The following is a 27,942-nucleotide window of genomic DNA, read 5'->3' on the forward strand; positions in this document are numbered from 1 at the left end:
TTGATCTTACGTATCACAAGCTAAAATTCTGCAAGTGAAATCTGTCTCATAAAGCTAATAACCTTAACCACATATATGACTTCCAGATCTCTAATATTTACAATAACATATAGAGCAATTCAATTCATGATTCATATCGATAAAAAAATGGTGAAATTGCTATATACGCAAATGAATGAGCAAAGTGAATGACATTTTAGTTTGTATAAATATCCAACCCAAATACTAAAAAAATCTTTGTGGCCGTATTAGTTACCTAATTTCAATATAAAGATACATTGCATTGTAATATTATACGAGAGCAATCATCTTGTTTATATGGGGAGTTCCATGAAAACATGACAATTTTGAGCAAAATCTATATTGAACATTTAGCCGACAGGAGGGCAGTTTGCGGCGGTGGTTGCATTAGGAAAAAAATCTTTAATCTGATGAAGCATTATTATTAATCCGATTACCATTCGTTATTTGCATACTATATAAATGGTTGAACAATTACAAACCATCGCATTCGCTAATTTACAACCGAGGCAGCATCAATCATTGCTGAGCATCATCATCTTACGTAGAACAATGAAAAATTTCTTAATACTATACCAACTGTGCCTACTACAACTAGCTGCTAATCAGGTGTTATGTGTGCTTATCAAAATTCCGACACCTGCCTTAACAAGCTCATCAAATGCTATAGATCGCAAACAGCTGAAATCAATAGAAGGTTCAATGGACTTGACCACAGACGCATGTGAGAATTTTTATCAGTATGCCTGCGGGAATTGGGATAAATTACATTCGGATACTTCGAAATACCATGATTCTTATAGAATGATCGAATACTACACAAATAAGGAAATGGCCGTAGCTTTATCTGAAAGACCTTCGACAACAGAACCTAATTTCATGAAAAAAGCTCGAGCATATTATAAATCTTGTGTGAATATGAGAACTTTGGATTTATTGCAATACCTAAAGTGGTTGGAAGAAAATGAAGATCTCAGAATTATAGTGAACTCGAACACATATGACCATCAACAAAACGTTTCCATCCCCACGCTCTGGTTAAAATATTTTGGTATACTCAATAAGTACGGATTAAATGGAGTATTTCTAGAAGAGACCTATATTAAGCGTTTAGGTGTGCTGAAAATCAATCGCCCATTGAGAAATAAGGGATTCCGCAAACTCAATTTCCCTATTTTCAAAGTGATAACATCTGCTAGCTTCGGTTGGAAGAATGAGACATTGAAAGAGAAGTGGAATCAATTCAGCGACTTCGAAAATGATTTACTCAAACTTTACTCATTGGCAGAGGATAAAAATATAATATTCAATCTATCTACTATACAACAGATTCCTTGGTTGAACTACTATGTGAACATGCTGCTGTATAATACAAATTTTCCAGTAACAAATCTTAAAATATATATCAAAGATTTGTCCTATATCACAAGCCTTCAAAAACTATTGCAAGTACACGATGGCGATTTTATTTGCGAGTATCTACAAATAAGGTTTTTGTGGAATGTCCTTCAAAATGAAAATGGAAAATTCAATCCAAAGGGTTGTGCTTTAAAAGCGCGACAATTTATGTATTTAGCCATGGACTGGTTGTTTGAACGACAACATCCTGGTCTAGTAAACAGTATACCAAAGATTCAAAATATGTTCGAGAGGATCAAAAAACACTATGGAAAGGTCTTGGTAAAAAATCCAAATGGGTTTAATTCCACCATAATGGGATTTCTTTTGAAAAAACTAAACAGTATCAAGCTAAAGATTGGTCTCTTACCTCGCATCAATACAGAGCAACGTCTAGAAGATATCTATGGTGTTTTGAAAATGAATGAAAGCAACTACTATCACAACCAATTACATTTATTTGTATTTCAAACGAATAATACCTTAATGAATTATATACCATCAACGAATAGTTCTGAATATATTGAACATGTAAAAAAGACATCACCTTATTTCCACAGACTTTACAACATAGTGGTAGTGCCCATTACCACTCTGCAATTGCCTATTTACGACCCCAATTTAAATGATTTATACCAGTACAGTTCGGTTGGCTATATATTGGGTCACGAAATTACCCATGGCTATGATACTTCCGGCATTCGGCGAGATGCTAATGGTCTAGCAATAGATATTTATCGTGACATGATAAATGCAAATCCTAGATTTAATGAAAATTTATCCTGTATTCGTAAATTGAATAATGGTCAAATTGATGAAAAGATAGCCGATGTAACCGGATTTCGTGTGGCTTTCCAGACATATTTTGAACTGTATCCACAAGCTCGCCAAAAAACGATTAGACTGCATGGAACAAATATAACTCTTGATCGCTTATTTTTTCTAAACCACGCCCAATTCAGATGTAGGTCTACACAAGTCCATTTGTTCGCCGATGTAACTCACGGCACGGCAGAAGATCGCATTGTCGATGCCTTAGCACATTTTCCAGATTTTGTAAAGACATTCAACTGCTCTAAATATACTGATATGTATTTGGAAAAAACGTGTCAGTTGTGGAGGAAATAGAAATATGTTTTATAATATTATTATAATAGCAAGTAATAACATAGACGTAGCCAAAGAAAAAATACCCAACAAAAACGTTCGAATTGTAATAAAAATCATTGATACATTTAAAACCTGGATGTAGTACAAAGCAAGTTTGAGTTTGTGTTTCAAACCCTTAAATAATAAAAAAATGTTTATATTTTATACGCTTCACTTATATGATGAGGGATATATTAGAGTTACGATTCAATTTGTATCACATTGTGTTCATTCTTAATCAGGATGTCCGACTGTCTGCTGTAGCAGTAGTTTTGATTCTTACAGCAATCCCCATTTGTACACAGGAAAGCAGTTATTAATTCAATCACGAAAATAATTGATCTCATTTTTTAATTGAAATTGCTTCATGCTCGACTATCACAGAATTAATTATAAATAATAAAAAAAAATATACTTGCTTCCAAAATTAATAATAATTTCTTAATTATAATACCAACTAGGCGTATTTAAATTAAGCTAAATAAATAAAATATGTTGTGAACCATTATAATTTAACGAAATAATGATATGCTAGATTTGTCCGTATGGGTTATGGTTAATTTGTGACCGGGTAGGTGAAGGCTGAGCGGTGTTTTGGGATCATATTAAAGTTGATTGGTTGGAATTATATGACCATGTTTGGGCGGCCGGCTGGAGGTTACATCTCAATCCCTCCCTTGCGTTTTATTTGTATTGCCTTTGAAAAGTTATTGTGTATGTCACCAGGAGAGACCGTCGGAGCTAGCTGGCCAACAGCGTTGCCAATTTAGCTATTTTCCCGCTAGATTTGGCTTTTTTTGAAGACGTTTAGCGGGAAAAAAATGCATTAAGCTTTTTTCTGGCTTTTTTTCATGACCCTTTTAGCTATTTTTGACTTTTTTATTTCCGACATGTTTCTATTGAAATATGGATAAAACAGGGTTTTATCTAAGCCTTGCTGCAAGAATAAGGTTTTCCACATATTTAAAAGCTCAGTTGAAACATTAATAATGATTCCAGCCATTTATGCGGGCATTTTTGCAGCAAATACACCTTGTTGTAAAGTTTTTTCCTCATATTCATAAAAGTTATCGTAAACTTTAAATCTACTATTACCATACAAATTTGTTTGATAAACTGGCAGTAAATTATTGGGAATAGTAGCATTGTACTCGATTACCCTTTTTATTTTATTATAATATTCTAAAGTTATTACGATATTACTAAATTAAAATAGTAGATGTGAATTGCTTTGTGCACTGAAAAAATATTGTCGTGAGGCCAAAGATTTCATCTCCTTTAAATTCGAACGCGAATTTTGTGAATTTCTCTTATATAAACTGTTTTCCTTGTCCAAAAGCCGATAAAGTCGTTTTGTCCTTATCGTTAAGTGATTCAACTTAAAAATGGGTATCTTTTCATGAAAGAAGGCTAGGGTCAATTCTAAAATTAATGAAATAGACTTTAAATGTGAGGAGTTTTTGTATATTGACCACAAACCAAAATAGCGTTCAAAAATTTTAAAAACGTATACATACAATAATTTCTACTTGAAATCGATTCTGAATTTGGAAATTTAAGTTGGCGTTAGCACGTTTTTAAAGCACTTTGATAGCTCATGAAGAAAAAGAAAATGTTTTTACTGGGAAATGTAAACTGTAGGTATTTTATACAATTTAAATAAAAGTAATGTATTTCGAATTTCTCACAATTTCAAAACTAACCTAAAATTTTATTTAAAAAAATGACTATCGTGTATATAAGTGATTCGAATTGAGATGTTCTATTTCATTGCTCTTTATTCAACGCAGTAAATTCAATACACTGATATGATGATATGACAAAGTGTGTGAATAAGTATGTATGATATATTCGTATATGTGATAAGAATGTCAAAACAAAAAGAGTAAATAAAGCATAATTAGTGAACTAGTAACCTATACGTAACGATGACAAATCATTTTTTTACCAAATCCAAAGCATGCTTAGATCATTTAATATTTTAAAATAACAAGTAAATAAAATAGAGGTGTTGGGAAGGTAGTTCCCACAAAACGAAGGACTTCCAGTAAAAATTTGTGATAGTAATCAACATGTATCGAACACTCAAACAGAGCTAATATGACTTAGATAATGTTACAGTCTCACAGAAGTGGATTAAAATGAAAATAATATGCATTCTAGGTGAAATAAAGCCTTTAAGTTTGTTTCATCAAATTTCAATCAAAAATGCTACTTTTGATACAAAAGAATTTAGCTAGCTATTTTTTAGCATTTTTTAGCTATTTTTTGGGCAAATCTAGCGGTTTTTGGTGAAACAATTCTGACAACGCTGCTGGCCAGATTGAGTCGTTCTGCACAGAAAATGTTTTTTTTTCTGAATCACGCAATTAATTGATGCAATTAATTTTTTAATTGAAATTTCTTCATTCACGAAAATTATAGTATCAATCACAGAATTAATAAAAAGAAAAAAAAAAATAATAAGAAAAAATGTGCTTTAAAAAATAATAACTTCGGCAATTGCAATTAAAATTTTTAGTTGGTTAAATAATTAATTGATTTTTGTCGCAAAACTCAATTAAGTATTTAATTAAGACAATCAATTATTTATTGCAAAGTTATTCATTTATTAATGGCCTTTTTACCGTAATGACAAGATGCCAAATCCGGCCAAAACAGTACGGAACAACCGTGTTTCTTCAGGAAAGGCAGCAGACGTTTATTCAAACACTCTTTCACGTAAATTTCTTGGTTGACAGTCCCGGAAGCTATGAAAATGCTGCTTTTCAAGCCACAGGTACAGATGGTTTGCCAAACCAGATATTTCTTTGCGAACTTTGACAGTTTTATGTGCTTGAAAATATCTGCTACCTTTCCCCTTCCTTTTGCCGTATAAAACTCCTGTCCCGGAAGCTGCTTGTAGTCGGCTTTGACGTAGGTTTCGTCGTCCATTACCACGAAGTCAAACTTCGTCAGCATCGTCGTGTACAGCCTCCGGGATCGCGCTTTGGCCGTCGTATTTTGTTTATCATCGCGGTTTGGAGTCACTACCTTCTTGTAAGTCGATAGTCCGGCTCGTTTTTTGGCTCGATGCACGGTTGTAGACGATACACCCAGCTTATTTGCGGCATCTCGGAGAGAGAGGTTAGGGTTTCGCTTGAAACTACCGGCAACTCTCTTTGTCGTCTCAGCGGCTTCCGGTTTTCGATTTCCCCCCGATCCAGACTTCCTGGCTGTCGACAAACGTTCCCCAAATACTTTAATTACATTTGTAACGGTTGATTTGGCAACTTTTAGCGATTTTGCCAGCTTTGCGTGCGAGTAGCTCGGATTTTCGCGATGCGCGAGCAAAATTTTGATACGCTGCTCTTCTTGCTTGGACGGCATTTTGACAACTGAAGAGTGAATTCCAAAATCAAAATAGGAGCAACATTCTACACACACACACACCTTCAAAATGAGGGGTGTTCAGGTTTTTTAAATGCAAAATTGAAAGAAATACGTCAAGTTTATATTGACCAAATTTTGACCGTATCACCCTTTACTACCTCGCTTATGATCAAGTTGACTGATGATATTAGGCTTGCGATCAGCGTTGCCAGAATTCTTTCTCCAAAAACCGCTAGATTTGCTCAAAACAATAGCTACTAAAAAAGCTAAAAAAATAGCTAGAAACAAGTATATACGGCCGTAAGTTCGGCCAGGCCGAAGCTTATGTACCCTCCATCATGGATTGCGTAGAAACTTCTTCTAAACACTGCCATCCACAATCGAATTACTTAAGTTGCGGTAACGCTTGCCGATGGCAAGGTATCTTAAAACCTCCTAACACCATCTTCTAAATTGTATGTAAGTCCATACGTAGTATATTAAATCAAAAAAGATCGATCCAATAGGTATATAATTTAGTTTGACAAAGTAGACATAAAATTTTGACAAAATTTTCTACAAAAATAAAATTTTAACAAAATTTTCTATAGAAATAAAATTTTCACAAAATTTTCTATAGAAATAAAAATGTTGACAAAATTTTCTATAGAAAGAAAATTTTGACAAAAATTTCTACAGAAATAAAATTTGAACAAAATTTTCTATAGAAATAAACTTTTGACAAAATTTTCTATAGAAACAAAATTTTGACAATGATGAAACTTTTATTATGAACCGAATAAAATTTTAACAAAATTTTCTCTAGAAATAAAATTTTGACAAAATTTTCTATAGAAATAAAATTTTGACAAAATTTTCTATAGAAATAAAATTTTGGTAGATTATTTTTGGCTCTAGTGGCAACCATGATTATGAACCGATATGGACCAATTTTTGTGTGATTGGACCAATTTTGGTATGGTTGTTAGCGACCATATACTAACACCACGTTCCTAATTTGAACCGGATCGGATGAATTTTGCACCTCCAAGAGGCTCCGGAGGTCAAATCTGGAGAATGTTTTATATGGGGGCTATATCTAATTATGGACCGATATGGACCAATTCTGGCACGGTTGTTAAAGATCATATACTAACACCATGTTCCAAATTACAACCGGATTGGATGAAATTTGCTTCTCTTGGAGACTTCGCAAGCCAAATCTGGGGATCGGTTTATATGGGGGCTATATATAATTATGAACCGATGTGGACCAATTTTTGCATGGTTGTTAGAGACCATATACCAATATCATGTACCAAATTTCAGGCGGATCGGATAAAATTTGCTTCTCTTTGAGGCTCCGCAAGCCAAATCTGGGGATCGGTTTATATGGGGGCTATATATAATTATGAACCGATGTGGACCAATTTTTGCACGGTTGTTAGAGACCATATACCAATATCATGTACCAAATTTCAGGCGGATCGGATGAAATTTGCTTCTCTTTGAGGCTCCGCAAGCCAAAATCTGGGGATCGGTTTATATGGGGGCTATATATAATTATGGACCAATGTGGACCAATTTTTGCACGATTGTTAGATACCATATACCAACACCATGTACCATATTTCAACTGGATCGGATGAAATATGATTCTCTTAGAGGCTCCACTAGCCAAATCTGGGGATCGATTTATATGGGGGCTATATATAATTATGAACCGATGTGGACCAATTTTTGCATGGTTGTTAGAGACCATATACCAATATCATGTACCAAATTTCAGGCGGATCGGATAAAATTTGCTTCTCTTTGAGGCTCCGCAAGCCAAATCTGGGGATCGGTTTATATGGGGGCTATATATAATTATGAACCGATGTGGACCAATTTTTGCACGGTTGTTAGAGACCATATACCAATATCATGTACCAAATTTCAGGCGGATCGGATCAAATTTGCTTCTCTTTGAGGCTCCGCAACCCAAATCTGGGGATCGGTTTATATGGGAGCTATATATAATTATGGACCGATGTGGACCAATTTTTGCACGGTTGTTAGAGACCGTATACCAACACCATATACCAAATTTCAGCCGGATCGGATGAAATATGCTTCCCTTTATATGGGGGCTATACGTAAAAGTAGACCGATATGGCCCATTTTCAATACCGTCCGACCTACATCGATAACAACTACTTGTGCCAAGTTTCAAGTCGATAGCTTGTTTCGTTCGGAAGTTAGCGTGATTTCAACAGACGGACGGACGGACATGCTTAGATCGACTCAGAATTTCACCACGACCCAGAATATATATACTTTATGGGGTCTTAGAGCAATATTTCGATGTGTTACAAACGGAATGACAAAGTTAATATACCCCCATCCTATGATGGAGGGTATAAAAAAACTAAATTTGTTAGTATCAAAAGTCAAATTTTTCATTGAAATGTAACAAACTAAAAGCTTTATTTCACTTAAAATGCATATTAATTTAATTGTATTCATTTTAGTTCTACTTCTGTGAGACTTTAACAATATCTAAGTCATATCATTAGAAAATATCAATATGTTTCGTTTTAATTAGCTTAAATCCGGTGTATTAATGATAAATTCGTGAACATGTACATTTTTGCTAATTTTACCCAAGAGAGTAAAAGCCATTCTTACTGTCTTGCAAGTTTATACTGAATAATTTTTATTGGAAAATTACCCAAACAAACCTATTGTTGTCCAATTTTCGTAAATGTAATTCCTTTCCATTAATAAATAGCAGATTTGTTTTTATCGTTTTATTTTGTTTTGATCCTATCAATACGATATTTTTTATTGTATTTTTATGTTAAAACAAGTAAGGAAAGTCTAAAGTCGGGCGGGGCCGACTATATTATACCCTGCACCACTTTGTAGATCTAAATTTTCGATACCATATCACATCCGTCAAATGTGTTGGGTGCTGAACATATAGAGGTTTGTCCCAAATGCATACATTTAGATATCACTCGATCTGGACAGAATTTGATAGACTTCTACAAATTGTATAGACTCAAAATTTAAGTCGGCTAATGTCTAGGGTGAAACACAATGATAGTAAAAAATATGGGAAAGATTTAAATATGAAGCAATTTTAAGGAAACTTCACAAACTTTGATTTATGATTTATCGCTCGATATATATGTATTAGAAGTAGAGGAAAATTAGAGTCATTTTTACAACTTTTCGACTAAGCAGAGGCGATTTTAAAAGGGAAATGTTCGTATTTTGACCATTTTTGTCGAAATCAGAAAAACATATATATGGGAGCTACACCTAAATCTGAACCGATTTCAATCAAATTTGGCACGCATAGCAACAACGCTTATTATACTCCCTGTGCAAAATTTCAACTAAATCGGAGTAAAAAATTGGCCTCTGTGGTCATATGAGTGTAAATCGGGCGAAAGCTATATATGGGAGCTATATCTAAATCTGAACCGATTTCAATCAAATTTGGCACACTTCACTACACTACTAGTTGTACTCTTAGTGCAAAATTTCAATCAAATTGAGCCAAACCTCTGGCTTCTAGGACCATATTAGTCCATATCGGGCGAAAGATATATATGGGAGCTATATCTAAATCTGAACCGATTTCAATCAAATTTTGCACACTCGACTATCCTAACAATTGTACTCCTCGTGCAAAATTTCAAGCAAATCGAGATAAAACTCTGGCTTCTGGATCCATATAAGTGCATATCGGGCGAAAGATATATATGGGAGCTATATCTAAATCTGAACCGATTTCTTCCAAAATAGGGTTCTATTCTGACCCAAAACAGGAACATGTGCCAAATTTGAAGTCGATTGGACTTAAACTGCGACCTAGACTTTGATCACAAAAATGTGTTCACAGACAGACGGACGGACGGACAGACGGACATGGTTAGATCGACTCAGGGACCCACCCTGAGCATTATTGCCAAAGACACCATGTGTCTATCTCGTCTCCTTCTGGGTGTTACAAACATATGCACTAACTTATAATACCCTGTTCCACAGTGTGGCGCAGGGTATAAAAATAATACCACACTTTATTTCCTTAAATTTTTCTTGCATACACTGAAAAAAAATGCCCGGTTCCAAAGATTTTGTACACTAATAATTTTGGTATTGATTCCGCGTCAAATTTGAATTTATTCGTCCCTATTGATTTTGGAAGAAATCGGTTCAGATTTAGATATAGCTCCCATATATATCTTTCGCCCGATATGGACTAATATGGTCCTAAAAGCCAGAGTTTCGGCCCAATTTGGTTGAAATTTTGCACAGGGAGAGATTTAGCATTGTAGCTATGCGTGCCAAATTTGGTTGAAATCTATTCAGATTTAGATATAGCTCCCATATATATCTTTCGCCCGATATTGACTTATATGGCCCCAGAAGCCAGAGTTTTGGCCGAATTTGGTTAAAATTTTGAACTAGGAGTACAATTAGTAATATAGTCATGTGTGCCAAATTTGATTGAAATCGGTCCAGATTTAGATATAGCTCCCATATATATGTTTTTCTGATTTCGACAAAAATGGTCAAAATACCAACATTTTCATTGTAAAATCGCCACTGCTTAGTCGAAAAGTTGTAAAAATTACTCGAAATTTCCTAAACTTCTAATACATATATATCGAGCGATAAATCATAAATAAACTTTTGCGAGGTTTCCTTAAATTTGCTTCAGATTTAAATGTTTCCCATATTTATACCCTTCACCACTACTGTGGTACAGAGTATAATAAGTTTGTGCATTTGTATGTAACGCCAAGAAGGAGTAATCATATACCAACCTTTTAGTGTACGGATCGGCTTAGAATTAAATTCTGAGTCGATTTAGCGATGTCCGTCTGTCTGTCTGTTGATGTATTTTTGTGTGCAAAGTACAACTCGCAGTTTTAGTCCGATTGTCCTAAAATTTTGTAAAGGGTCCTGTTTCGGCACGAAGACGATCCCTATTGATTTTGGAAAAAATCGGTTCAGATTTAGATATAGCTGTCATATATATTTTTCACCGATCTGGTCATAAATGGCGTGTATATCAACCGATCTTCCTCAAATTCCGTACATCCGAATATTTGATGAGTCTCGAAAAACTTGCAAAATATCAGCCAAATCGGTTCAGATTTAGATATAGCTCCCATATATAGCTTTCGCCCGATTTACACTCATTTGCCCACAGAGGCCAATTTTTTCCTCCGATTTAGTTGAAATTTTGCATAGGGAGTAGAATTAGCATTGTAACTATGCGTGCCAAATTTGGTTGAAATCGGTTCAAATTTGGATATATCTCCCATATATAGCTTTCGCCCGATTTACACTCATTTGACCACAGAGGCCAATTTTTAACTCCAATTTAGTTGAAATTTTGCTCAGGGAGTAGAATTAGCATTGTAGCTATGCGTGCCAAATTTGGTTGACATCGGTTCAGATTTAGATATAGCTCCCATATATATGTTTTCGACAAAACTGGTCAAAATACCAACATTTTCCTTGTTAAATCGCCACTGCTTAGTCGAAAAGTTGTAAAAATGACTCTAATTTTCTTAAACTTCTAATACATATATATCGAGCTATAAATCATAAATAAACTTTTGCGAAGTTTCCTTAAAATTGCTTCAGTTTTAAATGTTTCCCATATTTTTTACTAAAATTGTGTTCCACCCTAGTGCATTAGCCAAGTATAGATTTTGTAAAAGTCTATCAAATTCTGTCCAAATCGAGTGATATTTAAATGTATGTAGTTGGAACAAACCTTTATATATAGCCCCCAACACATTTGACGGATGTGATATGGTATCGAAAATTTAGATCTACAAATTGGTGCAGGGTATAATATAGTCGGCCCCGCCCGACTTTAGACATTCCTTACTTGTTTTTTACTAAAATTGTGTTCCACCCTAGTGCATTAGCCAACTTAAATTTTGAGTCTATAGATTTTGTCTATCAAATTCTGTCCAGATCGAGTGATATTTAAATTCATTTGGGGCAAACCATTATATATAGCCCCCAACACATTTGACGGTCTCGAAAATTTAGATCTAAAAAGTGGTGCAGGGTATAATAAAGTCGGCCCCGCCCGACTTTAGACTTTCCTTACTTGTTTAGTTTGTGATCAAGATACAAAAACTCCAGAAATTTAAAGACTGTTTCATTAATTTTAAGAATTTTTCAGAATTGACACTAGCTTAAAAAATGCTCTTTCATGATACCCATTTTTAAGTTGAATCACTTAACTAACAGGTTGGCTGATAAGTCTTCGGTCTGACACATAGATGGCGTCGCTAGTATTATATGCATATTATTTTTATATAGTACCAACCTTCAAATGATTCGTGCCAAAATTTGACGTCTGTAAGTCAATTAGTTTGTGAGATAGAGCGTCTTTTGTTAAGCAACTTTTGTTATTGTGAAAAACATGGATAAATGGAATTTCGTGTTTTGATAAAATATTGTTTTCTGAATGGAAAAATACGGTGGAAGCATAAACTGGGCTTGATAATGAGTTTCCGGACTCTGCCCCAGGGAAATCAACAATAATTGATTGGTATGCAAAATTCAAGCGTGGTGAAATGAGCACGGAGGACGGTGAACGCAGTGGACGCCCGAAAGAGGTGGTTACCGACGAAAACATCAAAAAAAAATCCACAAAATGATTTTGAATGACCGTAAAATGAAGTTGATAGAGATAGCAGAGGCCTTAAAGATATCAAAGGAACGTGTTGGTCATATCATTCATCAATATTTGGATATGCGGAAGCTCTGTGCAAAATGGGTGCCGCGCGAGCACACATTTGACCAAAAACAACGTGTTGATGATTCTGAGCGGTGTTTGCAGCTGTTAACTCGTAATACACCCAAGTTTTTCCGTCGATATGTGATAATGGATGAAACATGGCTCCATCACTACACTCCTGAGTCCAATCGACAGTCGGCTGAGTGGACAGCGACCGGTGAACCGTCTCCGAAGCGTGGAAAGACTCAAAAGTCCGCTGGCAAAGTAAGGGCCTCTGTTTTTTTGGGATGCGCATGGAATAATTTTTATCGAATATCTTGAGAAGGGAAAAACCATCAACAGTGACTATTATATGGCGTTATTGGACCGTTTGAAAGTCGAAATCGCGGCAAAACGGCCTCATATGAAGAAGAAAAAAGTGTCGTTCCACCAAGACAACGCACCGTGCCACAAGTCATTGAGAACGATGGCAAAAATTCATTAATTGGGCTTCGAATTGCTTCCCAACCCACCGTATTCTCCAGATCTGGCCCCCAGCGACTTTTGCTTGTTCTCAGACCTCAAAAAGATGCTCGCAATTTGGCTGCAATGAGGAGGTGATCGCCGAAACTGAGGCCTATTTTGAGGCAAAATAAATAAATAAATAAATAAAACCGAAGGAGTACTACCAAAATTGTATCAAAAAATTGGAAGGTCGTTATAATCGTTGTATCGCTCTTGAAGGGAACTATGTTGAATAATATAATAAAAACGAATTTTGACCAAAAAAAAATGGGTTTTTCTTTGTTAGACCGGGGACTTATCAGCCAACCTGTTATACCCCCATCACCATTCTATCTTATAGTGGTGGGTATAAAAAGCCCAATCTAGCGGGAAAATAGCTAAATTGGCAACGCTGCTTGCGATGGACAATCGTAACCCAGCACTTCTGGCTGCACTAGAATTCTGCAAAGTTTTTGACTCTGTTGATCATAATATTATTTGCTACAAACTTAATCATGTATCAGTGTCGTCCAGAGCTCGAGCGAAACAGGTTTTTTTGGCCGAAGCCGATTATTTTCCTAAAATTTCTAATAACATAGATGTTTGGAATGTTTTAGTTCAATACTAGCATATTTTAGTTTGAAAATGCAATAAAAACAACAATAAAAGGTATTCAGTCTTACAATATTCTTTTAGAACTTACATACTTTTTAGTATTCAAAATTTAGTACTTCGATATTATAATGAATAATTGTTCGTTGGCCACACTTGTCGGTGAAGCGTGTAAATATTTTATTGCCGCTGTTCTTAAATGTTGAGAAGGAGAACTCTCTCAATATTCAAGTATTTTACGTAACATAGTAGGCTCCATAATATATGAATCCATTTCATTTTTTTTTTCTTTTCTTAATTTTGTCGCACAGAAACAAAAAATTCATGAACATTTTTCCAAATAAAATGTTATTGAGTTTAAAAAAAATTAATTGATTCAACTAATTTTTTTTTTTTTTTATTGAAACAAAAAGCAATTACAAAAATTAATAGTATCAATATTTTTTTTTATTTGATATTATCATTTCTGTGATTGCAGACATTTAAATTAAAAAATTTATTGGATCAATTAATTTCGTGATCGAATCAGATTTTTTTGTTGTTTTTTATTAACAGCAAACAAAATGTTTGCTGATCGCATTCAGGAGCTTTTTATAGAACACGAATATATATAAAAACAAACATTTTTAATGGAAATAAAAATTAATGACTTTGGAAGAACATATAAAATACGTTAATCTACACTTAATCATTTACATTTTGCAATTAACTTTTGTTTCTTGAATATTGTCAAATAATCTTTACAGTTTTCAATTTTCCAGGTGGAATGGCAAAACACGCAAATGTGACCAGAAAAATGGAAGTAATGATCGAATTAATCATCGCAAAAACTCCAATGACATGTTAAATTTCTCGCTGAGCTGTCTGCAACAGCAACATCATCATAATCAACAAATATCTGACTATGATAAATTTAATCATAGCACCAATAATAACTACAAAAATTATCAACATCAAAATTTCCCAGCTTTACCCCAACAACAACAACAGCATAATCCACAACATAGACGTTCACTTAACAATTTAATTGTTGTTTCCGGAGTTCAGCAGCCACAAAAAATGATTTTTCAACCAGGCCAGGCAATCCTTTCAGCAACTAATAATAATGGTGGTAATGATGAAATATCATCTATTGACATCCCACAACAATCGAGGAAAGCTAGCCTTACTTCAATGAATAACAATAATAATTTGGAACAATCTATCGCTGGTGGCCAACACAACTCTTCATCATCATCGGCAGCTAACGTTACCATCTCTTCTGTGCCAAAGAAAACAATGGCTGCTGTCGTTATGGTTAGTACCGATGATCTCATGCAAAACTCTGGCCCTGGGTCGGGTATAAAATCAAATAGTAGCATTGTTGTATTACCTCCTCCAACGCCACAATCTCAACAGGTAGCCACCAATCAACAACATTTATATTGTTGTACCCAAAACGGTGGCCTTGTGAACTTAGCTTCCCTACCTACCTTGAGCGAAAACTATACTTCGCTTCCCCCATCTCTTACTCCCACAACCAATGTTGGAGACGTTGCTGCTGTCACACCCAACGGCAGTAACTCAGTTAGCCTCAATGATGCCAGCAGTCTGGAACAATTGGAAACATTATGTCTTCAAATGACCGAACAAGCCATTAATTAATAATATGTCCAAGCAAGGACAATCTCTTCTATGCATAGTTTGTTTGTTCTATATATTGTTAAACCATTTTGCTGAATTATGTAGTAGCAGTAAGTCGTAATGGTGTTGTTTATTTTATATTGATGGTGTTTGTTTTTTTTTTTTTTTTTTAATTTGATGCATCAGAAAACGCATAATAATTTCCTAAATCCGTGGGAGTAAACGTAAAAGAAATCTTCTTTAAATATTAAAAATGTTCAGAAAATTGGTTACGTCAAAATCAAAACAATTTAATCCTTTTAACATGTCATCGGCTATTTAGTACAAAATTTGTATAGCTTTCTAGAAGTTGCAATTGACTATTTTTTTTTCTTTTTTATGGATCTTTTGCAATTTATATCAGTAGCATTGGCATGCGTTTTTTGTATTCAAAAGAAATTGAAAAAAAAAAATTATATATAATTGTAAAGTGTTGTAATTTGTGTTGTGTTATGTTTTATATTTTATTTGGTTCCCAATATGTATGTACATGTATGATTGTAAAATTTAATAGTATCCACCCCATTTGATTAGATTTTCACTCCATTTTTTTTTAAATTGAACGGTCCCATTGCCCATTTTCCAGCCCCTTCCGACCGTGAGGACCTCGTCCCCATTACGTAGGGACAGCGTAAATACCATGATCCGGAACATGGCGGGGAGGAGGCCGAGGGATGTAACCAGCTACAGAAAAGCCGGTTACACCCCTCTTTGCTATTATACATTTAGTTTTTGCGTGGCACGAAAAGGTTTAATTTGTATAAATATGTATACATAGAAGAAAAACGGAAAAATGTCCGTAAAAGACAACATTAAAAATTTTAACACCTTATGGTAAGATAAAACAGTGAACTATGGTGTAAACTCGGTTTGCAAAAAGCAAAATGTTAAAAGTTCTTAGGCCAAAACAAATTACTTGCACATAATGCATACTGTAAAGCAAAATAAAATTTTTGGCAATATGTACGTTATGCAAATTTTTCTGTTAAAGATTTAGAATCCTAGAAATTTGTTTATTTATTTATATATTTTAATTTTCCTAAATTTTGTGAAGATTGAAGTCGTTAGACCCTATATATCACCCAAGAGCTACACAATTCCTTAATTAATCAACTTAAATCAATTAATAGTACACAAAAAAAGTGCAAACTTAAAAAACACAATCCACTCTACAGGGTGTTCTTGTGTACATTACATCAAAACATTTTAAAAAGTATAAATAAATAGAATGGCTTTGATTTGAGGTTATTAAAGCCAACTACTAATATTAGCATCGAATGCTAGTAAACACATGTTTTGAATATTGTGAAATAAAAGCATGATTTTATTCCAAAAAAAAATGACCTATTCGGGTATTTGCAGTCGAAAGTAACAAAGAACTTTCTAAAATTCCATTGTCACTGATTGCACTAGCCAACAGTCGTTTTGTGAATTGGTTCTAGCATAATTTTTCTCATTGATTTTGACCTACTAAACACGAAAATGAGTTTTAAAAAATTTTCTGTCGATTGGTTTTCGAGATACAAATTTTTGAACTTTTTTTTTAATTTGTGGAGGTACACTTACAATTTTGAGCATATCTTTCGTCTTCTTTGACCAATTTGATCCTACTAATACTCAAATTAAAGAAAATTGAGCCGTCTACAACTCATTTTCAGAAAATTTTCAATTCGGGTAAGTAGTTTGGATGTTGGCGGCTTAAAAAGGTTAAAAAACGGTGTTTTTTAGTAAAAATGTGGCAGAAAAAACCATAAAAAATGCATATAAAATATAAAACACGATGCTAACAGCAATTTTGGTTTTTTACGAATAGCTTCGGTCTTTTACCAAAAAAATTATAAGTCCGCTATTTGTTGTCATTGTTTAAATATTAAAAAATGTTCAGAAAATTGGTTACGTCTATGAGATACCATTCGTTTCCTTTTTCACTTGATTTATTGAAACAACTTTTATTAATTGTAAAAAATAAATTAAAAACTAACGGCATACTTTACAGCCAATTTTCAATTCAATTTTTTTTGTCGCATCACTGATCTAAACAAAATCAAAACAATTTAATCCTTTTAACATGTCATCGGCTATTTAGTACAAAATTTGTATAGCTTTCTAGAAGTTGCAATTGACTATTTTTTTTTTCTTTTTTATGGATCTCTTGCAATTTATATCAGTAGCATTGGCATGCGTTTTTTTGTATTCAAAAGAAATTGAAAAAAAAAAATTATATATAATTGTAAAGTGTTGTAATTTGTGTTGTGAAACACAAATGATTTTGTTTAGCATCGTGTTTTATATTTTATATGATTTTTTTTATGGTTTTTTCTGCCACATTTTTACTAAAAAAACGCCGTTTTTTAACCTTTTTAAGCCGCCAACATCCAAACTACTTACCCGAATTGAATGAGAATGATTTGTAGACGGCTCAATTTTCTTTAATTTGAGTAGTAGTAGGATCAAATAGGTCAAAGAAGACGAAAGATATGCTCAAAATTGTAAGTGTACCTCCAAAAATTAAAAAAAAGTTCAAAAATTTGTATCTCGAAAACCAATCGACAGAAAATTTTTTAAAACTCATTTTCGCGTTTAGTAGGTCAAAATCAATGGGAAAAAGTATGCTAGAAACAAATAACAATGAAAATTTTGTTATTTGTGACCTAGTGTTGTCAAATACAATGAAATATGTTAGCGCCCCTATATAGGTGGCGAATTTAGAACATCGGTTTAGATGGAGGTGATATCCAAAAATTAGTCTATAACCATCTCTAACGTCGCTCTTTGCGAGTGCGAAAGCCATCATATGTCGTGGAGCCAAATAAAACATATAGCCTACGACAGAACAAAATGGAAAGACTTTGTAAACAACCCATGCTCAGAAAACTGAACTTTTAATTATTGTGTTTCACTGTTGTTTTGTATTCACGATAAAAAAAGGACATATATATAATTAATTTTTTTTATTGAAATGTCTTCAATCACAGAAATGATAGTATCAATTAAAAAATTAATTAATCCAACTAAAAAATTTATTTATACTATTAATTTTTGTGATTGGTTTTTGTTTCAATTTCAAAACATTTGTTGAATCAATTTAATTTTTAATTGAATATTTTTTAAAACAATTAAAATTTTAATTGGATTTTTTTAGTTTTAATATAGAAATAATTTTTAATCGAAATTGCTTCAATCAGAAAAATGGATAATATCAATCACCCACACCAACTGAATAATTAATTGATTCAATTAAAAAATTACTAGTATCAATTAAAAAATTAATTAATCCAATTAAAAAATTAATTTATACTATTAATTTTTGTGATTGTTGAATCAATTTAATTTTTAATTGAATATTTTTTAAAACAATTAAAATTTTAATTGAATTTTTTTTAGTTTCAATATAGAATTAATTTTTAATCGAAATTGCTTCAATCAGGGAATTGATAATATCAATCACCCACACCAACTGAATAATTAATTGATTCAATTAAAAATTTTAATTAGTATTTTTTTTTGTGGTTGAAAAATTAATTTAATCAAGATTTTAATTGATTTTGTTTTTCAAATTCAATACAATTTTTAATTGAATAAATATATTGATATTTTTTCTATGTATAAAGTTGGTCATTCGAGTTTTGTTTTATAGTGTTCAAATTGACTATCCTTTATAATGAAATCCATGATATGATCGATTTCGGAGTACAAATTAGTATTTTAATATTTAAAAAAGGCGATTTTTTATTCTGCTTGATTCTCTAGTTTGGTTAGTATTGTGCCAGTCCGTTATTTTAGGCTCACTTTGACAATTCAGACCTTTGCGATGCCTTATTCTTATTTGAAACATTCAGAAATTTGTTCCTCTACATTCATGGAAAAAAGTCTGCTAAAAACAACAGTCGGTGTCTGCTGTTATATTTTTGTTCTTCAGGGTCTAACGAAAAGCAAATTATAAAATTTGTAGTTTATAAATTTTTCTCCAAAGATATTTAAGAACCAAAAGTAGTTTTGGTATATTTTTGTACTGTAATATACTTACAAGCTCCTAAGTGCGATCAGCAAACATTTTGTTTGCTGTTATGCCTCAATTTGATAAATATTCAGATTTTTAGTATAGATATTCACAAAATATTGTTTTAATTGTGTTACGATAGCCCCTAACATGACTTTTTTTGTTTCAGCCAAACTAACACATGTTTTAGTGTAATCGAGCTTAAAAATAGCAGACAATGTTTGCTATTTCAGCAAACAGTGACTGCTTTTCCTTTTTCAACAGACATTTTTGTGCTGTTTTAGCAGACTTTTCTGTTTCTACTAACAAATTTCATTGGGTGTACTTGGAACTTCATTTTTGGAAATAAATCGTAAAGAAAAACTAAGCAAAGTCAGTGAACAAGACGAGAAAAATGCATCACAATAATTTAAATTTTGTGACTATTAGACACATTTTTTTTAGGTTTAAGCTTTGTCTCGCCACAGAATATAACGTCGTCCCAATAATCAAAAGAAAGCCTTCATTATAATAACGAAAATGTTGATCAGCCAGGTCATGCGTCATTGATCGGACTAGTTGTGATCAAAAGGAGCAATATCTGCGTTATTCATCGGATGGGATAGGACTTCCCATTTGAGTGTTTCCAAAAATATTTAAGAGCGTTTCAATATGTGGCCGAGAGTTCCCGTTTATCAGGTAATGTTAGCCTCAAACGCATAAATTGTGGTTCGATACAGTTGGTTCCACCAAATACACAGACTCTTTCACTTTGCCGTTGATGTTGAGGCATGACAGTGGTGTGACCATATGATTTTCACCACCAGTAACTATGGGATCCCAACGTACACTACCTGTTGTCAATCCCGCATTACTAATTTGCGCATCCAATACATCGAGTTTTTTTTTTGAAATTCAAGTTTTCTCGCAATGCTATGTACACAACAATACGAAGTTTTGAAAATCGTAGCAAAGGACAACGCCGGTGATACATTACGGTAAAATACTTTTCGATTGTGAAAAAGACTTGATTGAATAGCTCCGGCAGTGTTGTCCCCAAATTATAATATTTTCGTCCCCAAAAATCTCCAATTTAAATTTCAAATTAAATTTAAAATCCTCAAAAAATCCCCAATACATTTTTTTTTTTTTGAAAAAAAAAAATATTTTAAAGTAGTAAAATTGCGTGGCCAAAGTTGGTAGAATTTTACCAGAAGTATTTTTTTATTGTTTTGTAGATTGGTAGAAGTTTTGACGTTTTGGTAGATTTTGCAAAGAGGTACTTCATTTTCTATAGACATAAACTTCTGACAAAATTGTCTATATCGAAATAAAATTTTGAGAGAATGTTCTATACATGTTTAGGAACGAAAATGTACTTTTAAATGTTCAAGTAGTAAAATTGGGTGGTAGACAGATTGCCAAAGTTGGTAGAATTCTACCAGAAATTGTAGATATTTCGATTGAAATAAAATTAATAAATAAAATTTTGACAAAATTTTCTATAGAAATAAAATTATGACAAAATTTTCTAAAGAAATAAAATTTTGACAAAATTTTCTTTAGAAATAAAATTTTGACAAAATTTTCTATAGAAATAAAATTTTGACAAAATTTTCTATAGATATAAAATTTTGACAAAATTTTCTATAGAAATAAAATTTTGACAAAATTTTCTATAGAAATAAAATTTTGACAAAATTTTCTATAGAAATAATATTTTGACAAAATTTTCTATAGAAATAAAATTTTGACAAAATTTTCTATAGAAATAAAATTTTGACAAAATTTTCTATAGAAATATAATTTTGACAAAATTTTCTATAGAAATAAAATTTTGGCAAAAGTTTCTATAGAAATAAAATTTTGACAAAATTTTCTATGGAAATAAAATTTTGACAAAATTTTCTATAGAAATAAAATTTTGACAAAATTTTCTATAGAAATAAAATTTTGACAAATCTTTATAGAAATAAAATTTTGACAAAATTTTCTATAGAAATAAAATTTTGAAAAAATTTTCTATAGAAATAAAATTTTGAAAAAATTTTCTATAGAAATAAAATTTTGACAAAATTTTCTATAGAAATAAAATTTTGACAAAATTTTCTATAGAAATATAATTTTGACAAAATTTTCTATAGAAATAAAATTTTGGCAAAAGTTTCTATAGAAATAAAATTTTGACAAAATTTTCTATGGAAATAAAATTTTGACAAAATTTTCTATAGAAATAAAATTTTGACAAAATTTTCTATAGAAATAAAATTTTGACAAATCTTTATAGAAATAAAATTTTGACAAAATTTTCTATAGAAATAAAATTTTGAAAAAATTTTCTATAGAAATAAAATTTTGAAAAAATTTTCTATAGAAATAAAATTTTGACAAAATTTTCTATAGAAATAAAATTTTGACAAAATTTTCTATAGAAATAAAATGTTGGCAAAATTTTCTATAAAAATAAAATTTTGACAAAATTTTCTATGGAAATAAAATTTTGACAAAATTTTCTATAGAAATAAAATTTTGACAAAATTTTCTATAGATATAAAATTTTGACAAAATTTTCTATAGAAATAAAATTTTGACAAAATTTTCTATAGAAATAAAATTTTGACAAAATTTTCTATAGAAATAAAATTTTGACAAAATTTTCTATAGAAATAAAATTTTGACAAAATTTTCTATAGAAATAAAATTTTGACAAAATTTTCTATAGAAATAAAATTTTGACAAAATTTTCTATAGAAATAAAATTTTGACAAAATTTTCTATAGAAATAAAATTTTGACAAAATTTTCTATAGAAATAAAATTTTGACAAAATTTTCTATAGAAATAAAATTTTGACAAAATTTTCTATAGAAATAAAATTTTGACAAAATTTTCTATAGAAATAAAATTTTGACAAAATTTTCTATAGAAATAAAATTTGGCAAAAGTTTCTATAGAAATAAAATTTTGACAAAATTTTCTATGGAAATAAAATTTTGACAAAATTTTCTATAGAAATAAAATTTTGACAAAATTTTCTATAGAAATAAAATTTTGACAAATCTTTATAGAAATAAAATTTTGACAAAATTTTCTATAGAAATAAAATTTTGACAAAATTTTCTATAGAAATAAAGTTTTGAAAAAATTTTCTATAGAAATAAAATTTTGACAAAATTTTCTATAGAAATAAAATTTTGACAAAATTCTCTATAGAAATAAAATGTTGGCAAAATTTTCTATAGAAATAAAATTTTGACAAAATTTTCTATGGAAATAAAATTTTGACAAAATTTTCTATAGATATAAAATTTTGACAAAATTTTCTATAGATATAAAATTTTGACAAAATTTTCTATAGAAATAAAATTTTGACAAAATTTTCTATAGAAATAAAATTTTGACAAAATTTTCTATAGAAATAAAATTTTGACAAAATTTTCTATAGAAATAAAATTTTGACAAAATTTTCTATAGAAATAAAATTTTGACAAAATTTTCTATAGAAATAAAATTTTGACAAAATTTTCTATAGAAATAAAATTTTGACAAAATTTTCTATAGAAATAAAATTTTGACAAAATTTTCTATAGAAATAAAATTTTGACAAAATTTTCTATAGAAATAAAATTTTGACAAAATTTTCTATAGACATAAAATTTTGACAAAATTTTCTATAGACATAAAATTTTGACAAAATTTTCTATAGAAATAAAATTTTGACAAAATTTTCTATAGAAATAAAATTTTGACAAAATTTTCTATAGACATAAAATTTTGACAAAATTTTCTATAGAAATAAAATTTTGACAAAATTTTCTATAGAAATAAAATTTTGACAAAATTTTCTATAGAAATAAAATTTTCTATAGAGATAAAATTTTGACAAAATTTTCTATAGAAATAAAATTTTGACAAAATTTTCTATAGGAATACAATTTTGTTAAAAAAAAAGATTAAAACGATTTCTCGAAAAAATCTCCAAATTTATGGAAATTCTCCACCAAATCCCCATGTCCCCAACTCAGAAATTTCGTCCCCATTCACGAAAAATATCCCCAATTTGGGGGAAAATCCCCAATGCTGGCAACACTGAGCTCCGGCATAAACCACTTTTATATGTTTATTGCTTTTTGAATGTCGTAGCTACCCTGTACTCAATTATGTATATTTTATTTAATTAATGTGTAATGTATAGTAATTTGTCCAAAATTAAAATTGAATGCGATTTCTTAAAAGACTAGACTAACTTATTGGGATATATGAATTATTTGGCTTCTGTTTTATCCCGATTTCATACTTTTCTTCTTTTAGGAAAATTTGGCTAAATTTGATCAACACTTTACATTGTTTTAAGCAAATGATCCATAAGGATAAATACCATTACAAATACCATTACATTTTACATCCATCAATATGCCTTGTAGTAGTGAATTGTATATTCGTTCCTCATATGCTTGGGGCTAACATCATCATTATGATCATCAAGAGCATCATCTCTGTTGTTTTAACTAATATTCTCGAAGAAAATAGATATTTCAAGAAATAAAAAAAAAAAACGAAGGAACAACAACAAATGCAATACTACACGCGATATATAATCAAGTTGGAAAAAGAACTACAAAAATTAGGAAAAAAAGAGATACTAATAAAAGAGACTGACTTAGATAACTTTCCTCCATGAACAAAAATGCAACCAACAATAAAATGATCAATGGAAAGAAACTGAAAATGTAAGTTATAAACAACAAGTAGTGGTGTTTTCAATTACAAAGCAAAAACTAAAAAAAAAATGAAAAAAAAACTGAAAATTTCAAACAATTACAAATAAACAAAAATTCTCACATACAAAGAAATGATTGTAAATCAAAAAACATTTTAAAACTAAAAAAACAAATTTTTGAAAACTAAAAGAATATGTTTGCTGAAGTTTTTCGACTTTAAAAAAGTTTAATGGAAAACTTTTTCTTGAAAAACAAAGAAGAAAAAAAATACAGACTCTTAATAATTTTTCCACTAAAGAAACGTAATTGCTGAATTAATAAAATTAAAATTGAAAAAAAAAACAAAATACACAAATCCCACACACACACACACGAACACAATAATAATGGATTGTAATCAATAACAACCACAATAAGTCAAATATTGTACGTATATTTTTTAATTCAAGTTACTGATTTACATATGCATAATTACACTAACTTAAACAACAACAAACAAATATGAAAAGAAATAAATATATTTAGTAATTAGTATGTTAGTATATACGACTTATAAACATTATTATAATACGAAGAAAAGGACTCTTATATAGCAACAATAGAACAAATTATTAAACCAAAACAATGATTATTGTATCGTCCATTTCCAAAACACCCTCCCTCCTTAAAAACAAAGAAATATTAAAACACATATACACCCACTCATTAATATAAACATATAAACTTTTATCATATTGTATTACTTGAAAGGAAAAAAAAATAATATATACTTATCTCTGTATACATATATGCTAAAAAAAACTCTTCTCCAAAATTGTATCAATATTTGCATTATTAAAAACAAAATATTTATTGTTGGTTCGTTTTGCGCTATTATTGTTTATATATTTTATGCAAATTTGTACACATATACAACATTGTAACTTTTCATATTTTTTGTTCTTTTTGTATTAATTTTTAATACATGGCAGCCTGCGTATTGTTTTATATATACATTTATACTTAAGCTATTTTATTTTTTTAATTTTATATGTCCTTTATTTTTAGATGTTTTTTTGTTCAATTTTTGATCCCATACCCCCTACCCGGAACAGTGGAAAGAAAAAACAATCTCAAATCTATAATATATGACAGTGTTTTTTTTAGATGTACCTCTTTTTGTAATAGTTTACATGTTTGCTAATTACTGTCAAAGAAAAAATGTTCGTTCATTATTATTTATATTATGTATTTCTAAAGGAGCTGTGCACCATAAAACTTAGATAATGATTTGACAGTCAATCCCTAAGCCTGGTTTTAGGTTTTGTACCAGTTATATTTATACTTGTTTCACTCTAAGGCTTAGTACATGGCTCGAGTCTTCAGTAGTAGTAGTACATTCATGCCAGCTATGAAGTATTGGAAAAGTAAATTTCTATTTTTTTTTTTGTGTATATAATTATGTTTTACGGAATGAAACAAAAGCAACAAATTTTGTAATTGGTTCTATCAGTTGGTGTAACCTTAAACTAAAGTTTGAGGAAACTTGCTTACAAAATTAATATTAACTACGAATTAGTTGATAACAAAAATCCATGTTAAATATTATTACTATTATATATAATTTTAATTTTATATAGAAATCCTAATTTATAATAAAAATGACAATGTTTAACAATTTTAAAAGCTTTGCAAAATTTTAAATACTCTAATACCGATGGCATACACATTTAGATTTCAAATCTCGAAAATGTGGATTTTGAGTGTAATGTGTAGAGCCTATAAACTACTATGTGGCTTTAATTTCAAATTTCAATTTAATTTTTTTTAACAACAACAAAACGTAAACTAAATTCAAAACATCAACAATATGTTTTGACATTTTGCTGAACTCTTTAAAGTCACTTGATGAATTAAGGCTGCCTTATAAATAATTGTACCATGGACATACCCATTGATTTATTGTTTGGGTTAAACTCGTCTATAAGGTAGGAAAATTGTTCGAGGCGAATCTCAAATACCCAAAACCATGTATGGCAAAGAAAAATTTCACTGAGTATATCTCCTGGTAACGGATTATCCAACAAAAACTTTCATAGCCAAATAATCTTAAAGGTAAGGTAGCGGAAAATTGGTAAGCACTGACTATTAAATGGAAACTTATGGAATGGAATTATTCAATTACATCTGAATAATTCTAGGAATGTATAGAGAAATTGTATGATGCTAATTGGTTTGAAGTTGAATTCCGACAAAATATATACTTATTTTCATTTTATTTATTTATTTTTATTATTATAATTTGTTTTTATTTTGACTTATTTACAACCATATTCATAAAAATTCAATCGACATTTATTAAGGACTGATTTTTTTATAAAAAAAATAGCATTCGTAAACGATTAATAGCTTACCAATCCTTTAATAAGTCCTTGGTAAGTTGCAAAAATTAATTGTAAGATGTGCGCTCCTTTAACTCTTTGATAAAATTGTAAAATTCTATTTTTCAACAATGCCAATTAATTTTTCACTGTTTTATGCAATTTCGTATATGTCAATACGTATAAAATGGGCGATCGCGTTTTTAGAAAAGACCAAATAAAATAACTAAGAAATAGACCTACAGAATTCGTTTAATATTTACCTGCACAACAACCCAGCAAAAAAAAATTGGAAGTACTTCTAAAGGCACAACTTTAAAAGCACTTCCAAAAATGTCCTCCCAAAGAGGACAATTTATTTATTTATTTAACTCATTTTACAACCAAGACGAAATGGCCATATACGGTTACAGGGATACTCAAAATGAAGAATTACATTAAATTTACTTTAAAAAAATATAAAAATAATTAGGACTACAATCAAGGACTGCAAAAACTTGACATTATTACACCTTATTACTAAGTATATATCTTACTACTCACTTCCGGATCCAAAAAGAACATTTTTACTACTTTTTTGGCGACGCTTTTTCGGTCTAACAAAGAAAAACACATTTTTTTTGTCAAAATTCGTTTTTTATTATTCAACATAGTTCCCTTCAAGAGTGATACAACGATTATAACGACCTTCCAATTATTTGATACCATTTTGATAGTACTCCTTCGGTTTTGCCTCAAAATAGGCCTCAGTTTCGGCAATCACCTCTTCATTGCTGCCAATTTTTTTCCCTTCGATCATCTTTTTAAGGTATGAGAACAAGAAAAAGTCCCTGGGGCCAGATCTGGAGAATACGGTGGGTGGGGAAGCAATTCAAAGCCCAATTCATGAATTTTTGCCATCGTTCTCAATGACTTGTGGCACGGTGCGTTGTCTTGGTGTCTTGTTCTTCATATGGGGCCGTTTTGCCGCGATTTCGACCTTCAAACGCTCCAATAACGCCATATAATAGTCACTGTTGGTGGTTTTTCCTTTCTCAAGATAATCGATAAAAATTAAAACAGAGGCCATTACTTTGCCAACGGACTTTTGAGTCTTTCCACGCTTCGGAGACGGTTCACCGGTCGCTGTCCACTCAGCCGACTGTTGATTGGACTCAGGAGTGTAGTGATGGAGCCATGTTTCATCCATTGTCACATATCGACGGAAAAACTCGGGTGTATTACGAGTTAACAGCTCAGAATCATCAACACGTTGTTGTTTTTGGTCAAATGTGAGCTCGCGCGGCACCCATTTTGCACAGAGCTTCCGCATATCCAAATATTGATGAATGATATGACCAACACGTTCCTTTGATATCTTTAAGGCCTCTGCTATCTCGATCAACTTCATTTTACGGTCATTCAAAATCATTTTGTGGATTTTTTTTGATGTTTTCGTCGG

General features: G+C 31.0%; 1 protein-coding gene across 4 annotated transcripts in view; it reads left to right on the forward strand.

Annotated features, from left to right (window-relative positions):
• The window catches only part of smg (sterile alpha motif domain containing protein 4 smaug), a 73,836-nt gene extending 48,030 nt beyond the window's left edge, over positions 1–25,806 (forward strand). Inside the window, exons 6-8 of one of the 4 annotated variants that reach the window (XR_012722206.1) lie at positions 14,527–15,076; positions 23,732–24,567; positions 25,189–25,806. Coding sequence is in view for 2 of the 4 variants with exons in the window: in XM_075308090.1 (XP_075164205.1) it covers positions 14,527–15,076; positions 23,732–23,773 (592 nt within the window). In the remaining 2 variants the exon portion in view is untranslated. Of the gene's footprint in view, positions 1–14,526; positions 15,077–23,731 lie in introns of all 4 variants that reach the window. The other 3 variants (XR_012722207.1, XM_075308090.1, XM_075308091.1) reach the window with 3 other exon arrangements.
• The last annotated feature ends 2,136 nt before the right edge of the window (positions 25,807–27,942 follow it).

Source organism: Haematobia irritans, chromosome 4 (assembly GCF_050003625.1).
Source record: "Haematobia irritans isolate KBUSLIRL chromosome 4, ASM5000362v1, whole genome shotgun sequence".
NCBI classification, from domain to species: Eukaryota; Metazoa; Arthropoda; class Insecta; order Diptera; family Muscidae; genus Haematobia; species Haematobia irritans.